We start from the raw sequence: 27,266 nt of genomic DNA, 5'->3' as shown, positions 1-27,266 counted from the left end.
CAGGAGTACACGGGACTGGGTCAAAATGCTAGCTGCAGACCTGATTTGTTTGTTTGTGTCAGTTCTACCGGACTCATCCAATGTAATGGCTGCAACATATTGCCATTTATGGACAAGTTAAGGACTGATAGTTTATATCTGAACTTATAACTTCTCATTTCTGATCTCTGCATTTTATTATTATTTCAAGTTTTAATAACTAATAAAGTTTGTCTTTCTTTGACCCAAGAAAGCCTGGTTAAATTGCCTTCTAAAAAGTAAAATAAACATTTGGCCTGGGGGAAGGGATCCTTTTAAATAATCTTGTTGTGACAGCCATGGAGGAGAGTTAATAAAGGGGAGCCAGCTAATTTTCCCTCCCCAGGAGCATAACAAAATTGGGGTCCCATGCAAGGACTTAACAAATTAGGGGACTTTGTCCAGGGACTGGTTGTAACAAAACTGATGCCTGGGTGGGTTGCTGAGAAATCGCTAGGATATCCTTTGGTTGTACCTGTGATAAACATTTTTGGTTGTATATTAGAGTTTTCCTTTTAAAACTCAATTTATTTAATTTTGTGTATCAAAAGCTAATCTATATCTGTGCTATATATACCAAGCATACCTTAATGGTCTACTAGTATACATGCACATTATATACAACTAAAGTAAGGAGTTACAGTAAAGTTGTAAAGGTTTGCAGCATGGGAGCAAGCCCTTCGGTCCAACTTGTCCATGCCGCTCAGTTTTACCTTTTGAGCTAGTCCCAATTGCCTGCATTTGGCCCATATCCCTGTATACCAATCATATCTATGTAAGTGTCTAAATGCTTTTCAAAAGACAAAACTGTGCCCACCTCTACTACTACCTCTTGTAGCTTGTTCCAGACACAAATTCTCTTTCTCTCTCTCTCTCTGTCTCTCCTCCACCTCTCCCTCCACACCTTCTGTGAAAAAAAATTGACCCTCTGGACCCTATTGTGCCCTCTAGTTTTAGACTCCCCTCAATTTGGGAAAATCTATGCCCTCTAGTTTTAGACTCCCCTCAATTTGGGAAAAGATGTTGACTATCTAGCTGATCTATGCCCCTCATTATCTTATAGGTCTCTATAAGATTACCCCACAGCCTCCTGTGCTCCGGAGAGAAAAGTCCCAGTCTATCCAGCCTCTCCTTGTAACTCAAACCAACGAGTCCCAGTAGCATCCTAGTAAATCTTTTCTGCGCTCTTTCTTGTTTAATAATAATCTTTCTAGATTAGGGTGACCAGAATTGTACATAGATTCCAAATTTGGCCTTATCAGTGTCTTGTGCAACTTCAAGACATCCCAACTCCTGTATTCAATGTTCTGACCAATGAAACGAAGCATGCCAAATGCTGCCTTCACCACCCTGTCATCTGTGACTCCACTATCAAGGAGCTATGAACCTGTACCTCTAGATCTCTTCTAAAAGTCTCCCCATCACCCGACCATTAACTGAGTAAGTCCTGCCCTGGTTCGATCGACCAAACTGCATCACCTACCATTTATCTAAATTAAACTCCACCTGCCATTCATCAGCCTACTGGCCCAATTGATCATTGCAATCCTAGATGATCATCTTCACAGTCCACTATGCCACCAATCTTGCTGCCATCGGCAAACTTACTAACCATGCCTCTTCTCCAGATCATTAATGTAAATGACAAGTAACAGTGAACCCAGCACCAATCTCTGAGGCACACCACTAGTCACAGGAATCCAGTTTGAAAAACGATCTTCTACAGCCACCCTCTGCCTTCTGTCGTCAAGCCAATTTTGTATCCATTTGGCTACTTCACTCTGGATCCCATGAGATTTAACCTGCAACAACCTACCATGTGGTATGTTGTCAGAGGCCTTGCTAAATCCATGTAGACAATGTTGACAGCATTGCCCTCATCTACCTTCTTGGTACTCCTTCAGAAAACTCAATCAAGTTATGTCTCAGAATATCTTCTAACAACTTATCCATTACAGACATTAGGCTCACCAGTCTATAGTTCCCAGGCTTTCACTGCAACCCTCTTTAAACAAAACACATTTGCCACCCTCCAATCGTCAGACTATTGTTGGTTCAAATATCTCTGCTTGAGGACCCGCAATCCTCCCCACTCTCCCTCCCTCTGGTCCCCCTCCCCACTCTCCCTCCCTCTGGTCCCCCCCGCCCCCCCGTAATATGTACACTCCTCAGTACATCGTAATTTATTTCCTGAAGCCCCCTAACACCACCTTTGCCTTTCTCAATAGTAAATACTGATGGGAAATATGAGAAAGTAGAATAGATTTGAAAAGTCGATGTGTGTCGTATCCTTAAAACATACCCTTGGGTTTCTGCCAAAAGTTGGATGCTCAGAGGCCACCATGTACATTTGTTAAAAATACATGCAACTATATTCTTTGAGTGGGTATATCACATTCAATATTGTTATAACTTGTTGCCAGCTTATTGCAGAAAATTCTGGATGTCTGCAGAAGCTTATGTCTACGGTTTAAAACTATTGCCCAGATTCTGCATGATACTCTATATATAGTATGTGTGTGTGTGTTTATAAAATCATATGTGCAACATGTTACTATGTCAAAACCTATTCACACATTCCTAATTTATTGTGCCATTTTCAGAAGACTGGGAATGATTCGTAATGTTAATTTAATTGCTTCCTGTCCATTTTAGAATGTTTGACGTAGGAGGACAGCGATCAGAGCGGAAGAAATGGATTCATTGCTTTGAAGGTGTAACTGCAATAATATTCTGTGTGGCATTGAGTGATTACGACCTTGTGCTTGCCGAAGATGAAGAAATGGTGCGTACATTTTGTGTTCTAGTTCTGTTTGTCAAACAGCAAAGAAATAGGCCAAGATTGTGTCCTTACAGGGTTTCATTAACTGCCTGCTGCAATTGTGTACATACTAAAATTTAATTATTGTCTTTTCAGAGAGGATCGTCATGTTCAAGATGAATGAAATTGATGTTCATATAAAGAATTTTAGTATTTGGTTTCATGTTCTGTCAAAAAAATTAATTTCGTCAAGTTATTTTTGATGGAGCACAACTGACCTAGAACAGCTACCAGTTAAATTCTGAACATAAGAGCTTATAGCAGCAAATGAGACAATATGTAGTTAAAAAAATAACCTAAAGATAAATAGTGTAGTGTTGCAAGACTTTAAAACCAGTTTTTTTTTTGGAGCTACGACTGAGGAAGCGAGATTTAAAATGGAATGCGTTTCTTACTATTATACAAGTGAGGAAAGAAAACCTATTTAAGTTTTGAAAAGCATAGGAAGATTCAATCAACAATAGTTTAATAAGATGGCTTGCAGGAACACAATAATCCAAATACTTTAAAGGTTATAAACAAGAGAAATAAATCAATGTTAACAAAAGAATCCAGAAAGTGTTTTTCAAACACATTGCAAGGAGAAAGGCGAGTAAACAATTGGGTTATATTAAAGGATCAGGTGTGTAAAATGAAGCTAGAATATCCTTTATCTGTATGCTTGAGAATCGAATACATCCAAAAACTAAACTTGGTTGTGCAGTTATTTTGTGTGTTAATAAAGCAATGTAATATAATTACAGGTGTGATGAGTGTTAATAGGTAAGAAGTAGGGTATAACAGAGTTGGCACATGGAGAAACAACCTAGTATTTGTAGACCATAGCCTAGGCTATTGTAATGCAAGTAGGCCTTGGTCTACCGTACGTGCAATAGACCTAAAAATGATCTAAATACCCAAACATAACTGGTCCCAAAGGTTTCAGATAAAGGATACTAGTATTTTGCTCAGGTTTTGGTAGACCTGATACAGTTTTCACAGGGGAAGATTATAGATAAAGGCCAGACACAGTTAGTAGGACTGGTGGAGTTCATAGAATCCCGACAGGGCAGTAGGAGGCCATTCAGCCCATCAGGACTGCACTGATTATTTTCCTCAGGCCCGCTACTCTGCTCTGTGCCTGTAACCCCATACGTTTACCATAGTTATCCATCTAATCAACACATCTTGGGACACAAAGGGACAACTTAACATGACCAGTCTACCTAACCTGCACATCTTTGGACTGTGGGAGGAAACTAGAACACCCAGAGAGGGGAACACAGAGGTTTTCAGGGGCGGCACGGTAACACAATGGTTAGCACTGCTGCTTCAAAGCACCAGGAACCTGGGTTCGATTCCCAGCTTGGGTCACTCTGTAGAGTTTGCACGTTCTCCCTGTGTCTGCATGGGTTTCCTCCACATGCTCCAGTTTCCCCCACGTTCTGAAAGACGTGCTGGTTAGGTGCACTGACCTGAACAGGCGCCAGACTGCCAACTAGGGGAATTTCACAGAACTTCATTGCAGTGTTAATGGAAGCTTGCCTTGTGACAAGTAAACTTTATGCATAGCAACAGAGGTCTGCACATGCGCAATAATTGGTTGGCTAATTAAGCCCTGCTCACTGCCTCTAATAGCTAGAAACAGTTAAAAACTCACCCAAAAAACGGATCTGTAACTCACCCATTTTCACATTAGCTGGACACTTATAAGGTAGAATTTTATGAGAGAAATTCTGCGTAGTTTAAATGATAGAGAATTCATTCAGATTGGTTTGAATTTGTAAGAATATTCCATGCCATATGAAATGTGCAGAAGTAAGCTGATGTCAATGCTTTGGAACCTTGCTTAAATTATCAGATCCATTAGTCAGTGGTAAGAACTGGTCTTGCAGTAATCACCTTGAACAGGTTTTGACCAGATATCCATAAATAATTTAAAAGAAGGAAACACTAACCTTTTGCAAGATTGTTTTCATAGTCTATTTTCAAGCTTAAAGGTAAATCTCTCCATCAGTCATGAATGACATTTTATTGGCTGAATAATTGAAATTAAATTCCAGACCAATGTAAAGCATCAGTTCGCAGAATAATCAGTGCTGCTAGTTCAGAGAATTCACATTCCTCTTTCCAACCCACCTTCATAACCTGATAATTTTATAAAGAGGACCAACCTAATCTTCTCCCAAAGTCTGCAATAAAGTAAACCTCCTAAAAGTTGAATGATGTCCTGGTAATACCTAAACATGAGGTGGCGGAATACTTGTTCTAACATTTCAGTGTGATATTTTTATGTATTAACATTGCCTAGTAATTATTTGGTGTGCTTTTCTTCACTACAGGCATTTCTTGGATGCTTAATTAAGATAGGATTAAACTGATAAAAGCATCTGTGCAGTACAAACAATAGCATTTTGTTTCCACAGAACCGAATGCATGAGAGCATGAAACTTTTTGATAGTATTTGCAACAACAAGTGGTTTACAGACACATCCATTATTCTGTTCCTGAATAAAAAGGATCTATTTGAAGAGAAGATTAAGAGAAGTCCTTTGACGATTTGTTACCCAGAATACGCAGGTATGTTATTACACCTTTGAATAACAGCTTTCAATTTGATATGAAATTGCCTTGATCAAAATTAGATTTAAGGCTTTGTTACACTAACATTGTATCAAATAGCAGTGAATCAATTGCATAAACTAGCACTGCAATCCCACCCAAACTTCATAGAATAGATGTCTAGAGGTAAGTTAGATGCTTGATAATACTCATGGTGGGGGGTGACATTATAAACACAGTGGCATTTAACATGCTAGACTGCCAGGAGATTTTAAATCCTGAAATGCATTCCACCCAGTAATACCATTGTTCAGACATTCTGTAGAAATATGTACCCCTTTGTCAAATCAGTTTCAAAACTAAGTTCCATTAATGGTATCTGTAAATGTTATCATTGGTCCAAAACAAAATAGGATTTTGTTTGTAATTTTTTCCCCTCCTCGTCTAATGCAAACTACATCATTAACTTTTGATCAGGATCCAACACGTACGAGGAAGCTGCAGCATATATTCAGTGTCACTTTGAAGATCTGAACAGGCGAAAAGAAACCAAGGAGATCTACACTCATTTCACATGTGCCACAGATACCAAGAATGTGCAATTTGTGTTTGATGCAGTGACAGATGTCATCATCAAAAATAACTTGAAAGAATGTGGATTATACTGAGACTTGTTGAGAGTGTATCCAGGTGAGCGAATCTCAACTAAGATTTGCTACTAGCACGCAAAATCTGTTTACAGTATATTTTGTGGGGTGGGTGATTAAAGGTTACTGGCCATTTTAACAAATTTTAGTGAACACAGACTAATATTACTGCTGGACATAAAACATTTTTTATAAAACTGTATTTTACTTAGCAATTTTTGAAAACATCTGAAATTACATTTTTTTAGGTGAACCTTTTGTTAATAAAAAGGAGCCTGCAGGTGGACCATTTTATTTCCTGGTTATGCTGCCTGCCAAAGGGAACAGGTTAGAAGAGAAATGACTGCTGTCATGAAGGAGGCTGCATGCAAGATATTCATTCAATTACTAAATATGTATTATGAACACTTTTTTAAAATGGCATTTTAGTCTGAAATGAGTAGGTACCTAATGTGCAGATTCAGCATTGTGTTCAAGAACGTTTTCTTCATTCTTTTGTTCCCGATTATTCTGTCTTCATGTTGATATGCAATTGTATTGATTGACCAAAAGATGGTGAAATCTATGACCATTAGATTACTTTTTTAAGAAAGCATTTCATCAAGTATTTTTAATCTGCATTTGTTGCTAAACTTTGTAACACCATGAATTGTTGGAACTTGTTTTGTCATAACTGGCCATCAGTCCTTTTACTAGTTTTAAATGACATTTGGACCAATATGAAATTCAAGGATTGTATTATGTTGTTTTGTTAACATGCAACAAATTACATCTTCTAACATTGATGGTAGTTCTGATTAGCACATCCAGAGGAAAACCTGACTACAATACTAACTTCTAGAGACCAACACCAATGCAAATTATTTCAAATATGTTTGCCCAGTTAGAATGCAGTATTAAGGTCCACACAATATAGTGATTTATGAACATCTGACAGTTTAGTATTCCGTAACTGGTTAAAATTATGCACTGCCATTGGAATTTCATGTGCCATCTATTGTTCAAGGTTTGCCAAATATAAAAACATTGCAAGGCTTAAAATCTAGCCAGTTAAAATCAAACCAAAAGTTTTCTAAACAATTGCCCTGTATGTATTGTACCTACTTTGATTTTGCTTTGGCGCCTGTAATTTTTCTAAAATGCAGAGGTTTTAATCTGGAACTTGGTTTAAAAATACAAACAAATTAAAAGGGTTTGGATATCACAGTTATGATGTGTAAAATGGTATGATTCAATTGCCACTTGACTGTTTTTATTATACTGTATAGCACTGCCATATAGACACAAGAATCGAATCAAACCCTGAAAAGCCTTAACCAATTTTATATAATATATTTATATATTATATATTGTGTATTGATAACATAATTCTGTAGGAGTTTCCTGTTTTCCTCCATGACAAGGCTATTTATTCCAAGCATTTAACAATTCCTTGCCATAGTTTAATAACTTGCACTGTAGTTGGTTAATTTGACTTTGAATTGTTAAACATTGCCACATCTATGGTTACATTTTATTATGGTTTGTATCTTAACGATGGCACAGTGTTTAGCACTGCTGCTTCACAGCGCCAGGTTTGAGTCCCAGTTCAGGTCGTTGTCTGCAGAGTCTGCATGTTCTCCCCATGTCTGCATGGGTTTCCTCCATGTGCTTCCACAGTCCCAAAGACATGTTGGTTGGATGCATTGACCATGCTAAATTTTCCCTCAGTGTACCCGAACAGGTATCAGAGTGTGGCGACTAGGGGATTTTCACAGTAATAATTGCAGTGTTAACATAAGCCTACTTGTGATACTAATAATTGTTTTAATCATCTTTCTTCCCCTGCTCCAAAAAAGCAGTTGTCACATTCAGGCTATGTCGAAATTAAAGTCCATAACTCACTTTCTGGCTTTCTTTTAAAATGGTTCTGGTGTTCATTGAAACCTTAGGGTATTAATCTATGTTGAGTAAATAATTGGAATATTTGTTACAGATTTTTTTACTTGAATTGCTTACTTTTATGTCTGGAAAACTCCTCCTCTAGCAAATACAATTTTAAGGTGAAAAATTAAAATTAATGCTAAACCACATTTGGCATAACAGGTTGTTGTGAGTGATTGAGTCAGTGGTGATTTTTTTTTTTAATTTCTAAGTGACTCAGTTGACATAACGTTGGAGCTTTGCTATGATGAGGCCCAGCTTTGCATTCCATAGTGATTGCATTTCCAGTGGACTGAGCACCCCTTAATGTCTGTAGTGTGCACACGTTTTTTATCCTACTAGGTCCTCTAGATTTTTCCATGTGCTGGCCCTTCTGAATAAACAATTTGTTGTTTCAGTTCCTATTACTTCTATATTTCAGGTAACAGACTATTCCATAAAGCATGGGGAGGCATTCTTTCTGTGGTCTGCCACTCTGCTGGGATAGGCCTCAAGTTTGGAAGAATTTTCTTTACATATGAATTATGATATCAAATGTGAAACCACAGGCTATTACTTATAAGGGAGTTGATATATATTTGGACTCAGATTTTAAGGGAATGAGTCAGCTGGACAATGGCATTGAAATAGACCGGCCTAAACAGGTGCTGAAGAGCTGCCTTTTGCCTAATTTTAATGATCTGAGTTGCAGTACTTTTGGCAGGAATTCATCTGCAGCCCATCGAGCATTGTAGGAGGGTGGAGGGCTTTTAAAAAAAGAAATCCTGGCCAATTTGAGCTGCATGTAATCCAGGATAAGTTGAACAATAACTTGGTGACCTTCATTATTTCAATGTTTAGTAAAGCTCAGTCTTCAGTTTCTGTAACTGTAGACTTTAAATCATAATCTGAGACATCTGTGGGGAAACATGACCTATTGTATATCAACATTCATATGTATAAATGTTGAATATCACAGTTCAGTGGGAACAGTAACCAATGCAAATTCTAACAGTTTCATTTCTATAGGTATGCTGTTCATTTTAAGAATAAAGGCAGTTGCCAGTTGTACTAAGCTGTGACTTATGAAATGCTTTACATCTCAGAGCTGGTGATATGGTTTGGCTTTCTTCAACTTTTTATGAATGCAATTTTTCTTGAAATTCCAAATAGTGCACGTTATTCATTTGCTGCTTTCTTGCAACCAGAAAGGTCATCTACTAATTTACAGCAGGGAATTTCTCGAAGTTTCATGTAGAGTGGTGCATAGGTTCTCTGGTTTGACAGGAGCATTGAACGTGTAGGAGTCAGTGATGAGCTGTAAGGGAAAACAAAGCATAGCAATGGAGATGGGAGTCTGAAGAGACTTTCAGCATTAAAAGAAAACATGTGCAAGTTTGGAGGTGGCTATTGGTTGATTGTCAGGAATCACTGGTGAAGAGAAGTTCTCTGTGGTTGCACCTATTGGGCCTGAGGTCTTAAGGTAATGGGTAATGGAAAAATATTTTGAAGGCTATAAAAATAGGGACTTGCACAGAGGGTCAGTCACACTTATGTACATCTGTTATCCCAAAGAGGAGATTTACCCGAAAACTTGATAACGACTGGAGGCTTGTACATGAATAAAATATTTCTGATGCAGGTTGACCCATGTTTTCTGCCATGGTGCACATGGAGAGCTGTCTTAAATGGCCCACAGCCAGTAGAATGTATCTGTCCAGTACTAATAAATATTGCCTTACATTTTTCATGTTTTGAAGAATATTAAAATACTTGTTTCTCAAAGTAGCATTCAGTAAAATTCTAACACGTCAGTGCCTGAACATGGGTTTATTTTGGACCAAGTTGCTACATAGCAAATTCCTAATCTCCAATCAGGAAGAATAACAAAACAAATTGAAAGAAAGATGGTCATTACAAGACAAGTAGGCATTGGCAGTTTACACTTTATACGTTTCAGAAGGCTGTTGGCAAATGCTTTGATAGGATTAGCTGTCTGCTTTGAGGATTTACAGAGGGAACTTTTACCTTGATTTGCTGTACATAATGACTCATCTGTTCACATTTGAGTCCATTTGATGTCCTTGATAATACCTCAACATGTTTCAACATTGACTCTTGCTAAATCATAGTTATTTGGATAACTTAATAATCGACAATGAACTGTGATATTTTCTAATAGCTCTTCTAATTGTCCAATGTAATGTTTGTCTTTTTAAAGAACTATAAATATCTGTTGACTATGTATTTTGTAAATTTGTGCCGCACTGCTATTATCAGTTTCATTCAATTTAGTAAACTGTAGTTTTTTTTAACATCTAATGCTTTTTGGGTTAAACTTTTGATTCTTGTCTGTGCTGACTTCCTTTTGTTACTGTAGTGACAGTTCTAAATGGATAAAATATAAATAACATAGAGCTTGGGATTGTCATTGGACTCTGTTGTTTTGACTCTCGCTATGAATAGTTCTTGGGAAAAGAGCCTTATTTTGATGAACAGAAGAGAAATAATCAACATCCAACTTTAAATGTCATTGTTCTGTCATAACCCATTGTCTGTGTACTTCAGTTAAACTGCAAATTTTAAATTGATATCTGACCACCAGGTTTGTTGACCAGGAGCCTTAATTGTAAATTATTTCCTTTTGTGGCGCTGTTGCAACAGTAATGATGAGTTACGATATGAACTATATTGGAACCTTTTGATTTGGCCTCAATATTTAATGTTCATAGGGAGAAAAGACAATTCCCACATGTAGGTCAAGGCCTGAATCTGTGCAATTGTTATCTATAGGCTACATTTAGAAGGGAATTTATAAACAACTTTGGTTGTTTTAAGAAATTCCATTTCAACTTTAACATACTTGCACCATCTGAAATTTACAACTTTATTTGTAACAAGCTGATGCCTTTATACATCTACAATTCAGATAAACCTTAGACAAAATATCTGCAACCTGACTGAGCCCATAGACAACTCGCTGCTCAACCTTCATTTTTTTTAAAAATCAGTTCTATTTAAATTCTAGTTACTGCAAAACTGGACATTTTAAGCAAAATAATGTGTACAACTGTTACTAATTTTTTAAAAATTGCTATATGGGTGCTAACAATGTTTTTGATATTCTCTGCCATTTGAGAAAATGCAGGCACGCTTGTGCTGCTGTTTGTACATGAGAAGCGATGTTTACTTGCTATGGTAAATCACTGACTGTAGCTTGAGGACGTGCCTCCAAAATTATCCCACTATTACCTGTGTTTATCTTAACTTGACTTGCATTACCTAAGACTACAAATGCTCACTCACTCACTTGCTTGCTCATGTTTATCAAATACCTTGTGGTTAAAATACTTAATCATAGTTATTGGCGAGCGCGCTCAAGCTTAGAATAAATACTAAGCTTTTATAGTGAATATTGGATGAGGCTTTATAAAACTTTCCATGATTGTTTAAATAGCTAGTCATGCCAGACACTTACTTGTTGTCCGACCACTTTAAGTGCCAATATGCTGCCAGTGATTGTGAAACCTATACGATGACAAAAACCAGAGAGCAGAACGAATATGAATCAATTTCGTACCTCTGTCTTAACTAGTTACTTCATCCCCATCTTGGACAATACATATTAACTCAGTGCAGCATTATTTTTGTACCGAGATGGCTGTCTTTTCACTTTGAAAAAGAAGCTGAAATGGATCATTAGGGATAAAAGTGAATAATCTGTTACAAGAAACAAAATTCTGGAAGAACTGACAATCTGATAGCACTAATATTTGCCCATCAAAGAAACATTTTATATCAATTGGGATATACTAACCTTTGATGCTTTATACCTATTCATACACCTATTTGGTTCAGATGCCATTAGACTTATTGCAGTAAAGCAGAAAATGAAGATGGTTGAAATGCCAAAATAAAGATACAATTGGAATTTTAATTAAAATTCTTGATTCACATTTACCATCTATAATACTTCGCTTTAAAAGTTGTATTATTTTTAGAAATTTCTAATAAGCTGATCATTAATGCAAATAAAATTGTCTTGCCTGTGATCTTCAAATTTTACCAGAATAATAGGGAGTGGGATAACTTGATCTTAGGTTTGGACATTGCTTGGCACAACACCGAGGGCCAAAGGGCCTGTACGGTGCTGTACTGTTCTATGTTTCTGACCAGCATGCAGTTTAGCTGAACATTTTGTGTTCATGGCAGCATCTAGTAATGTTCGCAGTTTAAAATTTAAAAACGTATAAATGTGTATGTGGAAGGAAAGTACGGTGATGAGGCATAATGTTTCAAAATATAGATAATTTCTAACAATTGTTGTGAACCCTATTTATAAGAGTGAAATCAGTGATATCCCTGTTCAATCAAATGTGTTCAAATCCATGAGGAGTAAAAACTGAAACTGTGGTGGTACAGTGGCATAGCGGTTAGCACTGCTGCCTCTCAGTGCCAGGGACCGGGATTTGATTCCCAGCTTGGGTCACTGTATGGAGTTTGCACATTCCTCCATGTGCTCAGTTTCCTCCCACAGTCAAAGATGTGCTGGTTAGGTGTATTGACCTGAACAAGCACTGAAGTGTGGAAACTAGGGCAATTTCACAGTAATTTCATTGCATTGTTAATATAGCCTCACTTGTGACAAATAAAACTTTACTAAATGAGCTATATGCACTTAGGTAAGGTCAGATATTGTTTTCCAAATGGCAGAGGGCAGTTTTGCATCTGTCTTGCATCGTCCGTTCATTTTTGTGGAAAATGCATCAGCAGAAAATCCGAGAACCGTTGAAAGATTAGTCACTGATTTAAGTCCATTCCCTTCTCTTTGCTGTTTTTATTAATGAAGTGTTTGAGACCTGAAAGCAATACAGTATGCATGGCAAATTGTACATTTTTTTATTTTGATATCTCGCTGGTGAGGTAAGATGACTTTGGAGAACTTGGAATGAAGCATATTCAGCCAAGGTAAGTAGACACATCTCAAAACTGCAAAGACTGGAGCCTGAAGGTCCTGGGGATGCAAAACATATGTTAAGGTTTCAAGATGAATAAAATCAAACATTAATGAGCAACAGTCAGGGCATGTAGCATCTGTTTAAAAAGTCACTTTTTGTATAACAAAGTGAAGACTAAAACAGGCATTATAATAAGGTGGAAAACATTCGTGGGGAAGATTGCCATCAAGATTACAAGAATGCCATCTTCCTGCAAGTTGCATAACATTTTAAGTTCAATAAGTGCTACCAATTTGTCTTCAGTGTTGTATCATTTTCTGAAATTTCCTACCTTACACCATCATAGAAAAGGACTGCAGTAGCTCAAGATGAAGGGATAAACAATATAATAGCATCAAACACATACAATGGGGATAAAATTTTGATAAAGGGTCAAATGTACCTGAAATATAACCCGTGTACTGTCTTCTGTTTTGCTACCATGATTTTAGGAAAACTGAGAAATGGAGACTGAATTAAGATGCCACAAAAGCCTTCACATACCAAAACAGATGATTTAAAGGGGTATTTGAAATATTCAAGCTGTGTAAGATAGGGTAATTATAGAATGGAACATAACTCCTCCCTTTAACGTTGTTCCTACCCTGTGACCATCTGATGTACAATTACAGCTAAAGTATATGATGGGAAATCCAATGCTGAGTTGTTTAAACCTGCCCTACTCCAGTAGTTTATACATTTTTAAATTGGATGTAATGTCACAAAATAGCCAGAGAACAATTTTTGATATGTTCTAATATGGAAGACTATTAGAAACTACACCATTTGTTTTTGGGAGTGACTGCAATAAAGATTGTAATTGGTAAACACTAATTTGGATTGAGAGGTATATATGAACAATCTCTTTCAAAAGGGAGTTTAAAGCAAAGCTCCCCCATCTGCCTACACAGGTGTAAAAGATGTCATTGTGATGCTCAAAGTAGAGCGGTTTCCCATGATTTATCTTTCCAAACAATGTCATTAAAACATTTGTTTGGTCATTATGCTATAATTCCTTGTCTTGCTGTGTAATTATGGGTGTAATGTTTTGGGACATCCTGGGTTCTCATTTATATGATTTTTCTCCCAGCAATTAGATGTTTAGTAATTTTTTTTGATGGGTGATTTCTTTCTGGATTGTTAAATTTGAATCATAGAACCCCTACAGTGCAGAAGAGGCCATTTGGCTCATTGAGTCTTACTGACTTTCTGACAGAGTATCTTACCCAGGCATCCTTTCCTGCTCTATCCCACTAACCCCACACATTACCTATGGCTAATTCATCTAACCCTCACACCTTGGAACATGACAGGGTAATTTAGTATAGCCAACCCATGCAGACCAGGGGAGAAGGTACAAACTTATCACAATCACCCAAGGCTGGAATTGAACCCGGGTCCCTGAAGCGGTGAGGCCACAGTGCTAACCACTGCAACTGTGCCACCGCTTTGTTATATTTATGTTAAACAGTAGGGTTATTTCATGCACAACCCTCTGTAGGATTCTGGGAACTTGGTTTTAGATTGGTCTCCTCCACTATCTGCTGTGAAAGCAATTGTATGCAATCATAGGTTTACTCATTGCTTAATATTACATCATAGTTACTTTTGAGTATGATGTCCAGTTGGGAAACAAGACATTCAAGCATTGGACTTAACGCAGAAGGGGAATGAGAACTTACTATTTTGTACAACAAGTGATAACTACCTCCAGGAAGTTATCAACGAGGGTGGTGGGATTGGAGATAGTCAATGATTTCTAAAGGAAATTGAATGGACAGTTGAGTGAAGTGAAGTAAACTTGGTGGGTAACCAGGATAGAGAGGGGGAATGGAACTGCTCAAGAGATGGCCAGAATAGACTTGATGGGTTGACTAGCCTGTGTTGCAATAGCTATGATTCTATTAAATTTTATCTTGAAGGCAAGTAAAAATACACTTCTACAAAACATTCCTACATACCTGTTCAGAAAAGGCCACAATCTTTAAGATTTTCTTTGATGATGATGTCTTTCACAGCATCAAACACAAACTTGACATTTTGTGTGTCAGTGGCACATGTCATGTGTGAATAGATTTCTTTAACATCTTTTCGCATGTTGAGGTCCAGGAATTGGTTCTTGATGTAATTACTAGCATCATCATATGTGTTGGAGCCTAGCGATAGAATGCAAAGAGTTTACTCCATGTTGCACTGAAACATGGTTTATGGTCAATCCAACAGAACATTCAACATCACATGACTCAAGCTATTGTAAATCTGCTAGCATTTTAAAGAAACTGTTCAAATATTTCTTAGTTATTGCAGGAGTAAGCCTATGAGTGCAGGTTTCTAGTCAGTTACAAACCCCTCAATATGACAAAGGATGGTAATGACCATTTTTTTGGCAGTTGGTTGGAGTTTTACTTGCTATATCATAGAACCCTGAGTCCACATTGGCTCTCTGACAGAGCTTTCATCAAAGTTAAAGGAAAAGGATACATCATTTGGAGGGGGGGGATGGAGTTGCCTGTGTACATACAGACAACCCCCTTAAAATTGCACACCCCAAAACTCACTCTGCTGCTCAACTATCCCTAGATTATCTGATCCTTATGTGTCAAATATCTGTAAAGCACTTTGTGGTCCTCCTTGCAGTGCCCAATCTTCTCTTTGGTGCTGCTGCGTCTGCAAGAACTCCTGGCCAATCAGACTGGTGAGTAATGTGTCCTGTCACTAAAACTCAGCTGTGAATTTGGCTCAACATGTGTCCATGTTTTTACTGGATAGCTTGAAATGTCAGTTCTCTAAACTTGACTGTGAGTCTTCTTTGACTAAACAAGTTTATTTTGGTCACAAGTAGGCTTACGTTAACACTGCAATGAAGTGAAAATCTCCTAGTCACCGCACTCTAGTGCCTGTTTGGGTACACTGAGGGAGAATTTAGCATAGCCAATGTACTTAACCAGCACATCTTTTGGACTGTAGGATGAAACTAGAGCACTCACAGGAAACCCACACAGCAACAGGGAACATGTGCAGACTCCACACAGTGACCTAAGTCAGGAATTGAACCTGGGTCCCTGGTACTGTGAGGCAGCAGTGCTAACCACTGTGCTGCCCTGGAATCTCTACAGTGCAGAAGACCATTTGATTTATCTCTGACAGCGCATCGTACCTAGGCTTTATGCCCTATCCCATATATTTACCCCACTACTCATCCCACTAATTTACACATCTTGGGACACTAAGGAATAATTTAATATGGCCAATCGACCTCACCTGTGATTCCAAGACTGCAATTGAATCCTGGTTCCTAGTGCCGTGAATCAGCAGTGCTAACTGCCATGCTACCTTATTATTAAATTGCACTGATGGTGTGGATACTACTTTCTATGGCATGGGATAACAGCTGTGGTCACAGGCGTGGTCCTAGGTCTTCCGGGCAGTTAAACCAGGTAGAACCACTTTTAGCCAACAGTGTTATGCAAGACCAGTCTAGCAATGGCTGGTCTAAATTGCCTTGCAATGTTTCAACCCTTACCATTACAGAATCAAGAGGCAATTCAGCATTGACTTGTTGAACATACCTCGCCTGTAGCTTACTTCTGAAGTATTAATTTAAATCAAATTATGGAAAAAAGAACAACAGATTTAAAGTATAATTCTTCTAAATACTGATTGGAAGATTGAAGGCACCAAACAGGTATCACTAATGTGATATTCCTTATCAATTTGGAATTGCAGTGACAAATTTGATGAGGTATTGGCCAAAGCTATGATCAAATTTACTGACCACAACTGGAGAACTAAAAGATAAACACAAAAGAGCAGCGGACACTTGAAGGTTGAATATTAAATCATTTGAGCTGAGTAAGAAATGGTTTGTCAATTTGATCTATTTGAACTCGCTATCACATTTCCCTCTTAGAAATTGGAAAGAAAAATGGGAAGTACCGTCATAATCCGGGAAGCAGATGCTTAGATGAACTTTTTGGATTTTTTCCTGGAAAAGATCCTTCTTATTCAAAAAAAGCACAATGGAGGTGGCGGCAAAGTACCTGTGGTTGCAAATACTGTTGAAGAGATGGAGGCTCTCGTGCATTCGGTTCTAGAGGAAGTAGATAGAGATGCTGAAACCACTATTGTAGTGGAGGAGGAACAAAAAAAACATAAATATGAAATTCGGGAGAAAATTTTCCACTCAAAGTGGTCAAAATGCTACAAGGCCTTAGGCAAATAGAACAGATGCATTTAAGGATATACCAGAGAAACATATGAGGGAGAAAGGAAACAGAGGGCATATCCTCTTCCACCTTCTCCCCTCAGGAAAAAAATCTGAGGTCACGTACCAACCAACTCAGGAATAGCTTCTTCCCTGCTGCCATCAGACTTCTGAATGGACCTACTTTGCATTAAGTTGATCTTTCTTTATACTCTAGCTATTACTGTAACACTACATTCTGCATTCTCTTGTTTACTTCTCTATGTACGGTATGCTTTGTGTGTATAGTACATAAGAAACAATACTTTTCACTGTATACTAATACATGTGACAATAATAAATCAAATCAAACCAAAGGTGTCACCAGGCTACTGGAGGAAAACAGCTCCTGCCACAATGTAAGTATTGATTATTAGCCACTCTGCTGGGACCAGGGAAGTTAGGGACTGAATAATAACAATAGAATTTACAGTTACCCTTGGATCACACAATGTTGCCTCCAAACTTGCATTTAGTTTTTTGACGTGCTAATTTTTGTGGTTTAATTTGTCAAGTTACCTGAAATAGGCCTGAAAATCTGACTTCTGTCCATGATTCGCCTTTTTTGATGGCGCACAATTTCATTTAAATTAGATCAAATCCAAAATTCTCAGAGGCCATCACCTCTGCCAGCAAGAACAGAGAATTTGGCATTCAGCCAAATCTCCATTCATTGCAGCATGACCGGAGAATCCCAGCCACAGGCGAGGTCGGAGAATTCAGACCCAAATCTCTTAAGAACATAAGAACATAAGAAATAGGAGCAGGAGTAGGCCATCTAGCCCCTCGAGCCTGCCCCGCCATTCAATAAGATCATGGCTGATCTGTCGTATCTCAGTTCCACATTCCCGCCCTCTCCCCATAACCCTTGATCCCCTTGCCTATCAAAAACCTACCAACCCGCATCTTAAATATATTTAGTGAGGCAGACTCCACCACTTCAACGGGCAGAGAATTCCAGAGATTCACCACCCTTTGAGTGAAGTTCCTCCTCAACTCCGTTCTAAACCGCACCCCGCCTTTATCTTGAGGCTGTGCCCTGTAGTCCTACTGTCCTTTCTGAGCGGGAAGAGCCTCTTGAGTGACACTTTGCTGCTGCAAAAACAACCTGCACTGATGTGATACCTTTAAAGTCACGGGGGTGTAATCAAACAAAACTTGGCACAACAATATGAAAGGAAGCTGGAATCTGAAACAGAAAACGCTGGAAAAACAGTAATTAACTCCAGGCTTGCAATCTTCCCAGATTTATGCTTCCCTCCAGGTCTGGTCACATCTGTGGAGAATAAAAACAGTTAATGTTTCACATCTGTATGATCCTTCTTCAGAGCTTCTGAACAAAAGCCATACAGAGTTGAAACATCAACTCCATTTTCTTTACACAAAATTTGGCGCAAGTTGGATAAGGATAAAGAGAAAAAGCTTCATTATCAATGGAGGTTTAAAGGAGCGTTAGAGGCTTGTGTGTGTGGGGGGATGGGGGTGGGGTGGGGAGGTAGGCAGAGTGGATGGGGTTTGGAGACGATGGATGTTTGGAATTCCAGAGCTTGGCGTCTAAGCTACTAAAGGCTCAGCTCCCAAGGATGAAACGTTAAGAATTGAGGATGCGCAGGAAGGCAGGATTGGAGGGAAGCATAGATCTGGGGAGATTGCAAAGCTGGAGTTGATTACAATGATAGGGAGAGATGAGACCATGGGAGAATTTGAAAATAAGGTTGAGAACTATAAAATTGTGGGTTTTTGAATTTTGTACTGTGAGATAACACTCGGATACAGAAGGGAGCGGCAAAACACAGGTTCGTAACAAGCACTGCTCATCTGCTTCTCATTGCAGAGGATGGTGAGCTTGTGGAACTTGCTGCCCCTTAGTGCAGAGGAGTCTGAATTGTTGAATAGTTTCAAGAAAGAGATAGATATATTTCTAATAAAAAGGGGATATGGGGACCAGGTGGGGAGGTGGATTTGAGACCAGGGAGAGATCAGCCATGATCTGATTGAATGGCAGAGCAGGCTTGAAGGGCTGAATCTGCTTATTTCTGCTCCTAATTCCTACATTCCTATCTCCAGCTGCTGGGACAGTGAGGACAATTGGGAAATTCACAGTGATACTTGAAGGAAATTCTGAGCATGTGTCTGATCCAACTCACCCCCCCAAGAGCTTCATTATCCATCAGAAAATTTCTTAGAAAACCTAGTTAGGTCACCAGCTGAGCTGAAACCTTCCACAGATGATTAATCAAAATTTCAATGATCGGTGTCAGACCAGGTTTTAATAGAATGCTAATTTGTAATTTGATATTCAATCGTTGTCTAACAGAATTACGGATTACTGCCAAGGCAAAGTTCTTAAAAACCTGAATGCATATTGCTGCCACTGCAGGTTTAGTTTTATGTTGCTGCCACACCAGTTGAACTTATTTATAGAAAGCTTTCTTCATAAACTCTAATCACCAGGGCCAATTTTATGAGACATCTGTCCTTGGTACGTAAGTGTGGGACCAATGCCACTGTAAGCACTTAAGAAACTGAGCATAAACACAGAATCACATTTCATTGGTTGGATCCCTGGTGCAGTAAAGCTCCGAATCAATACTTATACATTCTAATCACGGTGGCAATGTTCTGCCGAATGACACCACAGTGACACAGCTATCGCACTGATTGTACCTGAGACCTGGTTACTGAGTGACTTTGCGCTGAATGAACATGAGACATAACCATTTACCCGCAATGCGCTAAATTAAATCTAGCACATTTCAGTCAAAGCAGCAATGTGTTAATATAAAGGTCAGAGCTTGTATTGGGTTGACGTCACTGAATTAGCACCCAATGGTGATGTACTTTAGTCTCACTGTACCTCACCTCACTTAATTTCACAGTAACTTCACTTGTGACAAATAAACAAGTAAACTTTAATTACATTCATAGAATCCTACAGTGCAGAAAGAGGCCTTTCGGCCCATTGAGTCTGCACCAAACACAACCCCACCCAGGCCCTACCCCCATATCCCTACATATTATACCCACTAATCCCTCTAACCTACACATCCCTGGACACTAAGGGGCAATTTCTTAGCATGGCCAATTAACCTAACCCCCAGATCTTTAGACTGTGGGAGGAAACCAGAGTACCTGGAGGAAACCCACACAGACACAAAGAGAATGTGTAAACTCCACACAGTGACCTGAGCCAGGAATCGAACTCAGGACCCTGGAGCTGTGAAACAGCAGTGCTAACCCCTGTGCTATTGTGCTGCCCATTCCTTAGAAAATGCATTTTTTTCCAGAAACACCTCCTCTTCTGTTTTGATATACCATCATTTGTTCAGGGGGCCAGGATTTTAGAATCTTAAAGCACAAAAGGAGGCCATTGGGCCTATCATGCCTGTGCTATGCCAACCCCTTCATCTATTTAGTCCACCTGAAAACTTCAGATGATTTGAAGGTACTAGGGGCAATAGCATAGTGGTATTATCGCTAAACTATTAATCCAGAAACTCAGTGAATGTTCTGAGGACCTGGGTTTGAATCCCACCACGGCAGATGGCGGGATTCGAATTTGAATTCAATTTTAAAAAATCTGGAATTAAGAATCTACTGGTGACCATGGAACCATTGTCAATCGTCGGAAAAACCATCTGGTTCACTAATGTCCTTTAGGGAAGGAAATCTGCCATCCTTACCCGGTCTGGCCTATATGTGACTCCAGAGCCACAGCAATGTGGTTGACTCTCAACTGCCCCCTGGGATGGGCAATAAATGCTGGCCCAGCCAAATGCTTCATCCCATGCAAAGAGGCTAGATTGGAGGAAGGCCTAGTAGGGGAGGCAATGGCCCAGTGGTATTATGTTAGACTATTAATCCAGAAAATCAGTTAATGTTCTGGGGTAGAGGACTCGAATCACGTCACTGCAGAGAGTGGAATTCGAATTCAATTTTAAAAATCTGGAATTATAACCATGAAACCATTGTCAATTGTCAGAAAAACCCATTTACTTCACTAATGCCCTTTAGGAAAGGAAATCTGCCATCCTTACCTGGCCTACATGTGACTCCAGAGACACGGCAATGTGGTTGACTCTCAACTGCCCCTGGGCAACTAGGGACGGGCAATAAATGCTGGCCCAGCCAACGCCCATGTCCCACAAATGAGTAAAAATGTAATCGCTGCCAGCACTACATGCAAGATTTTAAATGCCCATGCAGAATTGATTTAGTGAACACACATATCTGGAGTTACACACCACTTCATCATCCTCCACCAGCACCATGTCATACGCACTGAGAGCGCCGCAGAAAATAATGCAGGTAACTCCTTCAAAACAATGGATCCACTTCTTCCGTTCAGACCTCTGGCCACCAACATCAAACATTCTGAGGTTAGAACAGAAATTATATGGTTAGCTGTGTTACCTTACCAGCCTGATAAAGACTGACAATTGTGCTGTAACTGCAAGGAATTAGACCCTACTCAAATCTCATTTTTGAAACTATCTAGTTAAAAGTTTTGTTTCAGGAAGACCAGCCATTCATTTTGAACAACACGATGGCACAGTGTTAGCACTGCTACCTCACAGCACCAGGGACCCGGGTTGGTTGCTCCGGTTTCCTCCCACACTCTAAAGATGGGATTAGGTTGATTCACCAAGCTAAATTCCCCTTAGTGTTAGTGAGACGAGCAGGGTAAACATGTGACGTTTCAGGGATAGGGCCTGGATGGGATTGTTGTCAGTGCAAGCTGGATGGGCTGAATGGCTTTCTTCTGCACTGTGGGGAATCTGTGATTCTATGAATGGTTTATGTAAAAGAAAGCTTTATGCCATTTGGCAGCATCCTTCTTGAATGCCAGACATGAGTGCAATAGTTGGTCGAATGCTCGCCATTCTTGCTGAGGACCTGGGCCATGTAGGTGATACAAATATTTTTTACATTGGCCATAGTGGTCCCATATAAAATTATATTGTCAATCTATATTGGGAGGAGTGTGGACCTACAGCTTTTCCTTATTACAATCCTAACTGACTATTGCACTCAGGAAGGGCCATAGAATGGTCAGTACAATGCGGATCACATGAAGTGCTTTTCCCATTTGGGGAACACCAATAAAGGGTGGGGGAGCTTTATTCTGCCTCTGGTTGTGCTATATCTGATAAGGGGATGTTTACTGCCGACACTCATTTTCTGCAATGGATAAAGTTCAATTCCCCAACAGTAATGCCCTCACCTTGATGAAAGTAACTAATTTTTAAAGTGCACATCCCATATAGCCAGACATTTAGAACCAGTACCACAGATGACAAGATGAATGCCATCCAAGGAATTTTTTAAATAAAATATAACTGCAACTTCTGTAAGAGAAATACGCAGAAGTCTGTTTAACTTGGATCAAAACATAGACTGGCACGGTAGCACAGCAGTTAGCACAGCTGCCTCACAGCGCCAGGAACCCGGGTTTGATTCTTGGCTTGGGTCACTGTTCTCCCCTGCACGTTCTCCCCATGTCTGCATGGGTTTCCTCTGGGTGCTCCGATTTCCTCCCACAGTTTGAAAGGCATGCTGGTTAGGTGCTTTGACCTGAACAGGTATCGGAGTGTGGCAACTAGGGGAATTTCACAATAACTTCATTGCAGTGTTAACGTAAGCCTTATTTGTGACTAATAAATAAACTTTAATTTTAACTTCAAGATCCTGAGGCGGGGTTTGACAGGATAGATGGTGAGAAGTTTTCACTGGTGGGAGAGTCTCCAACAAGGGAACATCGCTACAAGATGAAGTTTTAAGTTTATTTATTAGTGTCACAAGTAGGCTTACATTAAAACTGCAATGAAGTTACTATGAAAATCCCTGAGTCGCCACACTCTGGTGCCTGTTCAGGTACACAGAGAGAATTTAGCATGGCCAATGCACCTAACTAGCATGTCTTTCGGACTGTGGGAGGAAACCGGAGCATCCAGAGGAAACCCACACAGACACAGGGAGAACGTGCAAACTCCACACAGACAGTGACCCAAGCCACAAATCAAACCTGTGTCTCTGGTGCTGTGAGGCAGCAATGCTAACACTGTGCCACCATAAATGTGTGTGAGCATGACCCCCAATAGCACTTGACAAAAAAATAGGCCAGACAGTTAAAACTGAGGTGTGTAGAAATTTCTTCTCTGGAATTCTATGCCCCAAAGGTGATGGAGGCTGGATCATTAAAAGTATTTAAAGTGGAGATGGATAAATATTTGATAGATCGAGGGATAGAGGGCGTTGGAGAAATGAAGTAGAGGCTGGCATAGATTCACCACGATTGTATTGAATGGTTCTATTTCTTGTTCTGAAAGTGAATTTAATTCCTGAATACGTTACTAAACTTCTGCCTTTTTTTGTTATTCTGCCATGGAACATGGGCGTTGCTGGCTAACACAACATTTTTTTTATTGGCCATCCCTAAATGCTCTTGAGAAGTTGGTGGTGAGCTGCCTTCTTGAACTGTTGCCATCCCTGTGGTATGTCCACCATGGATTTTGACCCAGCTAGAGTGAAGGAACAACAATATATTTCCAAGTCAGGATGGTGAGTGTCTTCGAGGGCAATTTGCAGCTAGTGGTGTTCCTATGTATCTGCTGTCCTTGTCGGTGATAGAGGGTGAAGGTGCTTTTGAAAGAGTCTTGGTGAGTTGCCGCAGCGTATCTTGTAGATGGGGCACACTCTGCCAATGTGCATCAGTGATGGGACAAGTGGATGTTGAAGGTGGTGGATGGGATGCCAATTGAGTGGGGCTGCTTTATGCTGGATAGTGTCAAAAGTCTTGAATGTTGTTGGGGCTACACTCATCCAGGCAAGTGGACATAATTCCATCACATTCCTCATCAGTTCTTTGTCAGAAGCAGTAAGACTTGAAGCAGTGGACACAGCACAAGGATCTCTGTTTACTCATATGCACAGTACCAGAGCTTTAGACTAAATTATAAAGCCATGCAGTTACTTACCTGAAGTGCAGATCCTGGCAAGAGAATTGTTCTTCAATGATACCTGTGGTCTTCACTCTCGACCTTAAGACGTCTTGCTCATTTGGAATATAGTCAGGAGCTGTGATTCTGTCTAGGTTGTCTAAATAGCTGATGGAGAGAAAGAAATCCCATTTCTGAATGGATTTGATTCATATCTAATCATTCAATAGTTAAAACCAAACATCAAAATAATACCACTCCTCAACCTGAACCTCCAATCATTGAAGCACAGTCAACACAGAAAAGCTCTTCATGCTCAAATGTGATTGGGTCTCAGTGTTACAGATCTCCACCCCTTTTTCAATGCATTACGCCTTGTGAACTAACAGACACAGCACGTAACTAACAGAAGAATTGGTTGCATTGACTTGCTCCTCTGCATCTCATGTCTCTGCATCATTTTTTGTAGTTACTACCTTGATGGCACGTTATGGTGGCACAGTGGTTAGCACTGCTGCCTCCCAGCGCTAGGGATCTGGGTTCAATTCCAGCCTCGGGTGACTGTCTGAGCAGAGTTTGTACATTCTCCCCGTGTCTGTGTGGGTTTCCTCCAGGTGATCCGGTTTCCTTCTACAGTCCAAAGATGTGCAGTTAGGTGGATTGGCCAAGTTAAATTGCCTCTTAGTTTCCCAAGGTGTGTAGGTTAAGGGGATTTGTGGGGTTGACACGTCGGATTACTGGATAGAGCAGGAGTGAACCTGGTTAAGATGCTCTTTCGGAGAGTCAGTGCAGACCTGATCATAGAATCTCACAGTGCAGAAGGAGGTCATTCAGCCCATCGAGCCTGCACTGACCACAATCCCACCCAGGCCCTATCCCCATACTTTTATCCTAGCTATTCCCCCTGACACTAAAGGACCATTTAGCATGAATGAGCCACCTAACCCACACACCTTTGGGAAGAAACCGAAGCATTTGGAGGATTCCCATGCAGACACGGGGAGAATGTGCAAACTCCACACAGTGACCCAAGCCGGGAACTGAACCTGGGTCCTTGGTGCTGAGAGGCACCAATGCTAACTCATTCACCAAGTGCCCTCCTTCCTTCCGTACCATGAGGATTCTATGATGCTTAGCTCAACAGCTTTCTTACCCCCGAATCAGGAGATGATAGGTTCAGATATACTCCAGTGACTTGAGCACCTAATGGAGGCTAATACTCCGTTGTTACGCTAAGGGGGTGTTGGACTGTCAGTGCAAACTCTTGGACGAGAAGCAAAATTAAGTGCCTGAGTGAATGTAAAACATCCCCTGGCACTAATTTAAGATGAGAATGAGTGTTCTCCTGGTGCCCTGGTAAATATACTTCTTTCTTGGGAGTTGCTGGCAAGACCAGTGTTTGCTGCCCATCCCTAAATGCCATTGAGCGGCTTACTAAGCCATTTCAAAGGGCAGTTACAAGTCAACCATATTGCTGTGGGTCTGGAGTCACATATAGGCCAGACCAGGTAAGGAAGACAGATTTCTTTCTCTACAGGACATTAGTGAGCTGAGAACATCTTGAGGTAATGAAAGCTACAATATTATTTCTTAATAAGGAATAGTCTATTTTAAGTCTCTTGACAGAAGGAATTTTGCCACAGCGCAGAAATTATGCAGAAATGCTTCACTGTGATTTGGACATGTTGAGTTATTTGGGAAATGCCTAACTGTTGCAACATAATGTGGATAAAATGTGATGTTATCCACTTCTACAGCAAAAACAGGAAGACAAAGTATTATCTGAATAGCTATAGATTGACAGAGGAGAATGTGCAATGAGACATTGGTGTCCTTGTATATTAGTGGCTGAAAGTAAGCATGCAGGTGCAGCAAGCGCTAAATAAGGCAAATGGTATTTTGGCCTTCATAGCAAGAGAATTCAAGTACAGGAGCAAGGACGTCTTGTTGCAGTTATATAGGGTCGTGGTGAGACCAAACCTGGAATACTGTGTGCAGTTTTGGTCTCCTTATCTGAGGATGGATGTTCTTGCTATACAGGGAGTGCAGAGAAGGTTTACCATACTGATTCCTGGGATGGCAAGGCTGTTGTATGAGGAAAGATTGATTCAGTCGGAATTATATTTGCTGGAATTCAGAAGAATGAAGGGCGGATCTCATAGAAACCTATAAAACAGACAGGATAGATGCATGACCGATGTTCCCAATAGTGTGGGAGTCCAGAACCAGGCAAAACAAACAAACTAAAGTAAATAAACTGAGGAAACTTCCAATACCAGAGGACATATGTTCAAATAAGAAAGTTAGAAGTAAATAAGGAAGTTCAACTAAATGTTTTTTAGAGTGCAAGATAGTTGTGAAATCGATTGCAGACATTGATGGGAGACGTATTAACAATGTTTGAGAATAACCAGATGTATTTGAGGAGAGGGAAGGGATTGAGGAGGAGGTGGTTAATAGGATTGTTCAATCAGAACCAGATGCATTGGTGCTTAAAACTCTTTCCTAGTTCCTAACAAGTTATATATCCTTCAAATGTCTGAAGCCACGGTCAGATTTAGTAACAGGCCTTAGAAACAGAAGACATCAGATCCTAGTAAAAGCAAATTACTGCAGATGCTGGAACCTGAAACCAAAAGAGAAAATGTTGAAAAATTGCAGCAGGTCTGGCAGCGTCTGTAAGGAGAGAAAAGAGCTGACGTTTCGAGTCCAGATGACCTTTATCAAAGCTGTCAGAGCTTTGACAAAGCGACTCAAAACATCAGCTCTTTACTCTGCTGAAATTTTGATTCCACGGGGAAATCCTTCGGTTTAAACAAAGAGTTTCCAACATTAAGACAGCATTTTGTTAAAAAAAAGAATGTGTTCATCAGAAAAGAAATCATATTGGGCAAAATAGCATCAACATGCAGTCTACATCCGTTTGATATGACAACACCCTTTAGGGTGTGAAAAGGAAATCACATAGTGTTCTGCTGTGAAATCATGTTTACACAACCCATGCTCAATCAAGCAGTACGTATTCATAGACTCCTCTCTTGGGTGCTATGTGTTTAGGCTCACTCACTTAAATACGCCATGGTTAGGTGAACATTTAACCACAGTGCTAACCAGCATGAGATGATGTGTTGCTATTCACACATTCAACTGTACTAACAT

General features: G+C 39.8%; 2 protein-coding genes across 4 annotated transcripts in view; one reads left to right on the top strand and one right to left on the bottom strand.

The window, feature by feature from the left end:
• LOC145356874 (guanine nucleotide-binding protein G(i) subunit alpha-3-like) overlaps window positions 1–10,360 on the top strand; it is a 34,913-nt gene extending 24,553 nt beyond the window's left edge. For both annotated transcript variants that reach the window (XM_080209841.1, XM_080209842.1), the window contains exons 6-9: window positions 2,674–2,803; window positions 5,245–5,398; window positions 5,858–6,070; window positions 6,276–10,360. In XM_080209841.1, the coding sequence (XP_080065967.1) occupies window positions 2,674–2,803; window positions 5,245–5,398; window positions 5,858–6,048 (475 nt within the window). In that variant the 3' untranslated portion in view covers window positions 6,049–6,070; window positions 6,276–10,360. The remainder of the gene's footprint in view (window positions 1–2,673; window positions 2,804–5,244; window positions 5,399–5,857; window positions 6,071–6,275) is intronic.
• Window positions 10,361–10,443: 83 nt separating this feature from the next.
• Window positions 10,444–27,266, bottom strand: part of LOC145356876 (guanine nucleotide-binding protein G(t) subunit alpha-2) — a 53,171-nt gene continuing 36,348 nt past the window's right edge. For both annotated transcript variants that reach the window (XM_080209843.1, XM_080209844.1), the window contains exons 5-9: window positions 24,147–24,275; window positions 21,414–21,543; window positions 16,863–17,016; window positions 14,888–15,082; window positions 10,444–12,943 (exon numbers count right to left, since the gene is read on the bottom strand). In XM_080209843.1, the coding sequence (XP_080065969.1) occupies window positions 14,892–15,082; window positions 16,863–17,016; window positions 21,414–21,543; window positions 24,147–24,275 (604 nt within the window). In that variant the 3' untranslated portion in view covers window positions 10,444–12,943; window positions 14,888–14,891. The remainder of the gene's footprint in view (window positions 12,944–14,887; window positions 15,083–16,862; window positions 17,017–21,413; window positions 21,544–24,146; window positions 24,276–27,266) is intronic.

The sequence above is a fragment of the Carcharhinus amblyrhynchos genome, chromosome 22 (assembly GCF_965287045.1).
Source record: "Carcharhinus amblyrhynchos chromosome 22, sCarAmb.v2.hapA, whole genome shotgun sequence".
Lineage (NCBI taxonomy): Eukaryota > Metazoa > Chordata > Chondrichthyes > Carcharhiniformes > Carcharhinidae > Carcharhinus > Carcharhinus amblyrhynchos.
Note: the sequence above shows the minus strand (reverse complement) of the source record. Positions and strands in the feature narration are given on the sequence as shown.